The 8,359-nt window shown below is 56.6% G+C and overlaps 1 protein-coding gene across 1 annotated transcript; it reads right to left on the reverse strand.

Moving 5' to 3' along the window:
- Positions 1–149: 149 nt before the first annotated feature.
- Positions 150–7,933, reverse strand: ZNF219 (zinc finger protein 219). The gene is made up of 4 exons (XM_029238004.1): positions 3,683–7,933; positions 1,982–3,389; positions 1,500–1,631; positions 150–1,237 (listed from the first exon to the last, which is right to left on the reverse strand). The coding sequence occupies exons 1-4, from the start codon at positions 3,686–3,688 to the stop codon at positions 633–635; spliced, it is 2,151 nt and encodes a 716-aa protein (XP_029093837.1). The 5' UTR covers positions 3,689–7,933; the 3' UTR covers positions 150–632.
- Positions 7,934–8,359: the final 426 nt, after the last annotated feature.

Here is an 8,359-nt window from a genome sequence, read left to right on the forward strand (position 1 = left end):
TACTTGTTAAATGCTAGTTCCTGGGCCCCACCCCTGAGCTACTTAAGCCAAAGCCTGAAGGTAAAGCCCAAGTTTCTTACCAAGGTCTTTGGGTGATAAAAAGTGCCTGAAGAGATGACTATTTTCTGGACACAGTGGCCCAAGGAGGACAGGACATAGGCAGGCAGACACAGTGCCCTGTGCCTCAAGACACCTGTTTATTGGGGACACAACTCTGCGACAGGGATGACAGAAATCGTACCAAAAATAGCAACGTCTACAGGGCCCCTGGAGGGGCTAGAAGGGTACAGTGCCCCCACCCCCACCCATTGTACAAAAATAAACTCTCACGCCTATGGACCAGCAAAGACTGGCAAAGCTGCCCCTCACCAGGAACACTCCTGCCAGCCCTGGGACCCCGTTCTTTGATCCTCACCCCTGCCACTTCTAAGGCACTGTGACTCTCTCTTGGGCTGGGTGGGTATCGCCCACCCACCCTCCTAACGCCCTCTGCCCCCTCCACCTCTGGTCTGCCCGGGGCTGGGATATGGGTCCCACGCTGCCCCCTGCTGGCTGCTCTACCCAACTACCTCTAGCGCAGCCCCGCTCCTGCGGGGTAAACTCACTAAGCTAATAGCCCGTAAGAGGGCTCCCTACCTTTCTTGTCCCCCCAGCCCAGGCTCTCCTGAACGCAACAGCCCGGGGCCCTCCTCCCCTTCCTGCGGAGGACTGGGAGGGGTCTCTCCGGACGGTGCTCGGGCATAGGGCGGGGATGCATCGGCCTGGGGCGGCCTTCGGCCCCGAGCCCTGCGGCTGTGGTGCACTTGCAGGTGCAAGGCCATGAGCTCGGGGGCTCCAGTGGCGAAGGGACAGAAGAGGCATCGGTGGAGGGCACCCCCCGGCCCAGCCTCGCCTCCCGGCCCTGCCCGCAGGGACAGGTCGAGGGGTTCGGCCTCACCGCCTCGCCCGTTGCGCAGGGTCCTCCCGGGGCTGGCGGGCTTCCGACGGGAGCCCGACGCGGCGCCGCTCGAGGGAGGCCGGGAGCTCGCTGTGCCCTCCACCCAGGTCGCAGGCTGCGCAGCCGGTTTGGCTCCCGACGACTGGGTTGCACCCCGCTGGGAAGGGGGTGGCGGCTCTGGAGGAGGCCCGGGGCCTGCCCCGCTCTTCTGCTCCCGGTGGTGGCGCTGCAGGTGATACTTGAGCGACCCGGACTGGGTGCCCGCGTAGTCGCAATGCGGACACTTGTAGGGGCGCTCTCCTGGAGGGCGGGGGGTGCGATAGGGCCCGAGTCACAATCACTGCCAGCCCTGACCCGCAATTCACTCCGCGTACAGACCTCCGGGCCAGGAGGAAAACCGCGCCTCTCCCACCCCTCTCGTTTAATTAAGAGGCGTTTCCTAACGATCTCATCTAGACAATCCGAAGGCTGCCGAATGTCATCTCCCGGCGTTTCCCATAGCCCTCTCACCCCCCTTCCTGCCCTCCAGTCCCCTCCCCACCCCGGAGGCTGCCCCCCTCACCTGTGTGCACTCGCAGGTGCACTTTGAGGTGATGCGCTGAGCGGAATGATTTTCCACAAAAGGGGCAGTCCTTGCCGCTGGCCCCCCGGCCCCCTTCAGGCCGGGCCCCTCCAACTAAGAGCCCATTCTCTTCTGCAATACACACATTAAAAGAAGTCAGAGGGACCCTTTGCCCTAACCCTATTAGGGCCATGTGTCCCCATACCCACCCACAGGATTGCTTCCCCTCCCAGCCCGGAAGGAAACAGAATGTTTGCAGGAACCTAAGAGGTCTGATTTGCTGTGAGTGGACATGTACCCTCAAAAGGTTGTAAAGCCTCCAGGGGAGGAAAATTGAGAAATAAGAAAATTCTTAAAAATAAGAAATAAGAAACTGCCCTCCTGTCCCCTCCTTTTTAAAAAGGAGGGGACAGGAGGGCAGTGGTGGCGTCAGAGTGCGCCCAGGATGCCGAAATCCTCAGAGAAAGGAGACCCTTACGTACCCTGCGTGGCGCTGGACCTCGCCGGGGCCCCCGCAGCAGTCGCAGAGTTCCCTGGGCCCTCGCCTGGGCGTGGGGGCAGTGAAGCCAGAGGGCCCACCGCCCTGCTCCGGGCCCAGGTCTCTTCCTCTGCCTCCACCACCTCCTCTTCCTCGTCTGGCTCCTCCGCGCGGTGCCGGCGAGCCCGGCCTGGGAGAGCAGAGGGCAGTGGGCGGAAGCCTCCAAAGCTGCGGCCAGCCCCAGGCTCAGCGCCCTCACCATTGGGCCGGGCCTCGCCGGCTCGCAGACTCAGGTATCCCAGGAGGCTCGGAGGCTCACGGCGCTCAGCCGGGGTGGGCGCCGGGGCCAAGAGGAGCGCGGGGCCCAGAGGCTCATAGGCCAGCAGGCCCAGATCAGGAGGCTGGGGGGCCCGGGCAGGCCCAGAACCAGGCCCCGGGGCACGCAGTGGGCCCAGCTTGCTGGCGTGCACCTTCATGTGGTTCTTAAGGAACCAGGGCTCCTTGAAGCAGCGGCCACAAACAGGACATGCATGATCGAAGGAGGCCTTATGCTTGCGCATGTGGCCCTTGAGAAACCAGGACTGCGTAAAGCTCTGGCCACACACTTGACAGCGGAACTCCGGAGGCGCGGGGGGCTCCTCGGGAGCAGCAGGCGCGGAGACGGGGGTTGCCTCACGTTCAGGCTCCGGCTCGGGCTCAGGGACGGATCTGGGTTCAGGCTGGGGTGGAGGCTGAGGCTGGGGTGCAGCCGAGGTTGCCGCCAGGGGGCGCTCAGGAGCTCCGTGGGCCGTCAGGCTGTGGTGCAGCAGCTCCTCCTCCTGGCTGGAGCCGAAACTGCACAGGCCGCACTTCCAGGGCCTGTGCAGAATGTGCAGGTGGCGTTCGCGCTCCGCCGCGGTGCGAAACTTGCCTTTGCAGAAGGGGCAACGGAAGGCGGACGACGAAGGAGCCTGGGACCGCGCCAGGCCCTCAGTGGCCGGGGTGGCCTGAAGGCCCCCTGAGCTCCGGGGTCTCCCCAGCCGCGCTTCCCGCAGTAGCGCGCGCTCCTCCAACTCCAGCAACAGGCGCGCGGCGGGGCTTCGCGGGCGCTCAGGCTGGTGCGTGCGCAGGTGCGAGCGCAGCAGGGCCCGCTGCGCAGCACGGTGGCCGCAGTGCGGGCACTGGAAGGCCTGGGCGCCTGGGTGCGCCCGTAGGTGCAAAGCCAGGATAGAGTTGAAGCGGAAGCGCTTCCCGCATACAGGGCAGGGGAAGCGCCGTTCGCCTGTGCGACTCTCAGACCAGCCCACTGCTCCCATCCCCGGAGACCCGGCGCTTACGCCTGGCCCGTTGGAGTAGCGCTGCAGATCCAGTTCGCCGTCGAAGGCCGGTGGCGACGGCGCTAGGTGGCCGCCCGGGGCGCGGGGACGTGAGCCCTGTGGAGAAAGATGTGAGTAGAGCAAAAGGTGGAGAAGGGAGAGCTATGGGGAAAGCAAGGGCATGGAGAGCCAGAGGAACCCGAGGGAGGGTGGGTCAGGGCCTGAACCATGAACACCGGGTGCCCCTCCCACTCACCTTGGGGAGGCTGGGGGATGAATGGGAATTGAGCTGTTAGGACCACGAAAACAACTTCTGATAATGGGAGGCCAGACAGAGGGAGAAAGAGAGGTAGGGAGGGGAGGAAGTATAGTTGCAGGTACTCATAGGTTCAGGCCAGAGCTTCACTCACCTCCATGGACCCCCTTCACATTCTTTGGTTCTGAGGAGTGCAGGGAAGAGGAGGAGGAAAAGCTGCTAGTGAAGGCAACAGGTGCTGAAGAGCTAAAGCAGGAGAGACAGATTTGGAGGAAGAGGTGAGCCCTGATTTTCAGCAGTGGGAAGAGTCACCCCAAACTCCAGACTCTTAGCACTCTGAAACCTATCCCTTCTCCATCCTTCCATCCTGAGACAGGAGGGGGCTGCTGTCTTCAAAACTTGTACTTCGTTATTTGTCCACAAGTCTCCCTGATAACCCAGATTTCTTCCCCCAAATTATTCATATTAAATGCCTTGTCCAGAACAACCACTACCACCACCAAGTCGCCCCCCCCCAACTTCCTCTCCACCCTCGTGGTGGAGAAGACCATCACAGTATACCCTTCTCTCATTTAGGTTGGGCTGTGCAGCTTGAAGAGCAAATGGGGTGGGCTTGCCATGCTCCCCAGTTATCCAAGTGGGACCAGTTGCTCTCAGACCGCTAACTGACCAGCCAGCCAAACATTCTTCCAGGCTCCATAGTTCTTCCTTCTGCCTTTACCCTGTCTTTCTGTCTTTCCCCCTCTTTCTTCCTCCCTCCGCCTGGATTCCTGATCCATTCATTTCCATTCATTACAGAGACTCATTCATGCATGGGAGAGAAACACCTCCCAGCAGCAGAGAGTCTGGAGACAGACAGAGGGGGAGGGGCATGAAGGGGGAGAGAGCCAGAGGGAGAGGGAATGGAGAGTTGGGGGAGGAGTGGAAGTTAAGGGGCGCTGCTGGCTTTGGGAAGGGGTTAAAAACTGCAAATACCGGATAGGATTCATCCCCTTGTTTCAAACCTTGGAGCCTGCAGTTTGATGGGGCATCTCAGCCCCTTTGTCCAGGGCTGTTCCAAAGCAGGCTTTCCTCCTCTCTGCAGGGGAGAGGCTCCCTCACACAAGAGGAGGATTACACAGGCTCTGAGCTCAAGAGGCTGGAGTGAGGGACGGGGGGCGGGGCTGGGCCATCTGCACAGATAGGGGCTCAGCACATACTCTGAGCTGGAAAGGGTTAAAGTTCTCCAGGCTAAAATTCTCTGGGCCTGGGATGTACAGAGCTCCAGTTCTGAGGATGAAGAGCAGTGAGAGGAAGAGGACTTGGTGGCCAGTGGGGGCGGGGGGGCAGAATCTCCTGATTCTAAGCTGCAGAGGAGGTTAGCATTAGGACTTAGAAGCAACCCCAGAATTAAGATTCATGGAAATAGGCCTAGGAGAATGGACCAGAAATCATCCAGTCTATCTTTCTTACTTATATACAGAATTGTATCTGGTCAAGGCTAGACAAATGTGGGCCTAACCTTTTTTTTTTTTTTTTAATTGCCTGAGACAAAGAATATTTGAGATATAAAGAACTTCCTTACAATAGGCATTGTGAAACTGAAATCGGTTACTGAGAAAGAAAAGGACTCAGCATTACTTTGCTTAAGGATCTTTAATAGAAGAGAACTGAGCCAGGAGTCAGCCCTGCAACGAGAAAAGGCTCTGGAGATCCAAGGCTTCTTTAATTTTTGACATTTAGTAGATAGGATAAGACTCTATGAAGGGGCAGGTACCTGTTACATTTGGAATCTGCATTATGGGAATTTTATTAAGAGATTAATTAACAAAATGTCTTTGTCCAAGGATCAGTAAACAACCTCCAGCACCGCTTTTAATATCTGTATTTCTGTAGCTCCAAATTAAGGCATCCACCCTCACTTTCTGGATCCTCCAAATAAGCCCCTTTACTGAGACCAAGAGCCTAGCCAAGTTCGCTGAGTAGTATAATGAAAGGTGAATTAGAGTACGACTGAGGGGTGCAAGACTACTGTGGGCCCAGTCAGACCATTAATAGCCCCTGCAATCCTCAGTAAATCACTTAACCTCCTGGTTTACTCATCTGTAAAATAAGAGGGTTGGACTAATTTATACTGATGGTCCCTTCCAGTTCAAAAGTTTTGTGGTTCTGAGTCACAGGACTCTTCTGGACCCCAGAGAGATGCTGAAACAAATGGTCATTCCTTCAGTACCATGGAGAGTGCAGTGGGCTACCAGAGGAGCCACTTTGGCCACCTCCGTACCATAGAGCAATGAAGTACTAGAGGGGCCACATTTGCCATTTTAGCACCACAGATAAGGCACTGAGAAAAGCCAGAGGATTTGTAAAAATTTCTATCTGGAAACCATAGAGGGGGGAAAAAAATAGTGGTACCAGAGGGATTATTTTGGCCTTTTGGATGTCACTGAAAATAGACAGATATAATAGAAAATAGATGTAACTAGAAGAATTTTAATTAGCTATAAGGAGTGTTCTGACAGTTACAGTTTGTACATCCTGGAATGAGTTACTGAGGCATCGTATTTGGGTCCATCACATTCTGTTGCTCTCCTGGGGATTCCCGGAACATCCTGGTGTACAGCCAATCTGGTATATTCAGAGGAAGCAGATGGTGGGGGAGGAGGGGGGAGGCTGGGAATACTGCATGGTCATAGCTGACTAACCTATGGGCACATACTCTGATTCTGAGAAGATTCTAGGGCCCCTAAAACTGCCTATGGGATAGTAAACAAAATACCCCACGGGAGGCTGACCTCATACCCAAGGCAAGTAGAGTAGGAATTGGGCAAAAGCTTCCTCCCCCAAAACAAAACAAAAACAAAAAACCTGCTTTGCACATAGCAGTTTCCAGGATGGAAATCCAGTGATATACAAGAAGGCCCAAATTGAAGCTGAATTCCCAAGAAGTGAAAGTTTCCCCAGAGGGTGGCCTCAAATCAACAAAACCACTGAGACCCTCCTAGGCCCAGTCAAGATCTCCTGAATCATCTCCTCACCAAATGGGGTCCCAAGAACCTGATCCCATGAGTTTTTCTCAATAGGAGAAAGCACTGACAGAGCCCCAGATTTTATGAACTGACTTGGGACCTAGATTATGCATGTATTGCCTGTGGGCAATAGTCAGAGTTTTCTATAGTCAGGCCAACTTCTATAGTCAGGCCTAAACACCATCCATGAGACTTAGCCAGACAGTAGCACTGACCTACTTTCTACCCCCACTGGAAATCAAGGGTTATCTTACCCTTATTTGGGTTCTATAGGGATGCAGGGCCAGGGATAGGGATCCAAAATCTTTCAAAAGCAACAGGCCAATTCCTTTTATGTGCTAGGAGAGCTGGTGTGGACCATCAAACCTTACTGAGTAGGGAAGGATGGAAGGGTTGGTGAGAAGACTCTTAGAAACAACTGGGACAAGTACATAGAAGCATCTGCTGACTGGAGGACCATGAAGATTGTCCCTCAAGCTTTGTGGTTCAAAAGTTTTTAGGGTCAAAGTGTAAGGGGCAAGTGTTCAGGACTTGAAGTATATTTGTGACTAGGTCTCCGCCTCTGGTCATTTCTAATATTGTACTTGATGTTTTTCCCTCTGAGAATCCTTACACCTTCCAAGTCCCCTAACAATCGATTAACGCTGCACTAGGTGGAGTTAAAAGGAAAGGGAACTCCTTAGGTGGTCTAGAGTCAAGACCACCTTTATCACACAAACATGCCAGTAGTTCACCTTTATGGTCTCCTCTCCATGGCCCTCTGAACCTCATTGCTCAGGTGGCTCCCCCAAACTGACCCCACAGCATAGCTTGCCCACCTTTTAGATTGAGTTCTTGGGAAAGACTCCTTCCCTCCATCCTCACTGCCCTGAGTTGGGGTTACAGACCTCAGTCATGGGTTTCAAATGTACAGCATGAGGTGAGAGGAAGGTACACCTGCTCACCTACTGCCACCCCACCATGGAGAATCTTATCCCAGGGGCATGTCCCAACTTGACCCCTCTTCTGAAAGTTCTGGAACACCTGGATTTGGGGGAGGGGGCATGTAGCCAGCCCTAAGCCCCTTTAGCTGGAGCTGACCCTAGAAAGGTCAGAGTCTTGGCACCCATATGAACCTCAGTTCTCAGATTAGGGGGTGGGGAGTGGGTAGGAGAGCCTCTGGGAAAATCTCCCTCCCAGAAGTAGATTGGCAAGTAGGGCAAGACATTTCATCCTGTGCAAGAGGTTCTTCCAGCAGCACCCCAGACCCCTCCCGGGGAAGATAAACCAGAAGGATGATGGGGGGACAGGGTTGGGAGACTGGGAGGCCAGGGCTCAGCTACCCGGGCCGGGAGAACAAAAGCTGAGTTGCAGCCGCCTCCGCCGCTGCCGCCGGCCGAGCTCTTTGTGACACTTTGTTTGGGACGCAGAGAGGGAAGCACCCCCATCCTCTCCCCTCCCCCACCCCCCGCTCCCAGAGAGTTTGGGTCCCTTCCCCCTCCTCCATCAGCCCTACCTGGGCCGGGGGGCACTCATCCACTCTGGTTCCCAGCTCTGCCGCCCCGCACCCCCAGGCCCCTCGCGCCCTGCCTTCGGGCCCCTACAAAGACGCCCGCGCCCCCCGCCCCCGCTGGCCTTTCCCCTTTGGTGTCCGCTTTCCCGGCTCCCCCACCTGCCCCCCCTCCCTCGAGGCCCCCCTAGCTCTCCAGGCTTCCGTGGCCGCCGCCCCCACCCCGCCCCCCCAGGAGCTCTGGGCGAAGTTTGCTTGGGGCCGAGCCGGCGCCCCTCCCCCGCCCCCGCCCCCTGCACCTGCTCCGAGCCGGGAGCGCGTAACGGCCCCCCCC

This window comes from Monodon monoceros, unplaced genomic scaffold (genome assembly GCF_005190385.1).
Source record: "Monodon monoceros isolate NGI ecotype Baffin Bay Population unplaced genomic scaffold, NGI_Narwhal_1 Super_Scaffold_21, whole genome shotgun sequence".
NCBI lineage: Eukaryota > Metazoa > Chordata > Mammalia > Artiodactyla > Monodontidae > Monodon > Monodon monoceros.

Bases quoted from the DNA above. Each gene is read 5' to 3' on its own strand.
- ZNF219 (XM_029238004.1), bottom strand. The intron at 1,632-1,981 runs GTACGTAAGGGT...TGTGTATTGCAG, and splicing joins GAGGTCCAGCGCCACGCAGG to AAGAGAATGGGCTCTTAGTT. The intron at 1,238-1,499 runs GTGAGGGGGGCA...CCCGCCCTCCAG, and splicing joins GCACCTGCGAGTGCACACAG to GAGAGCGCCCCTACAAGTGT.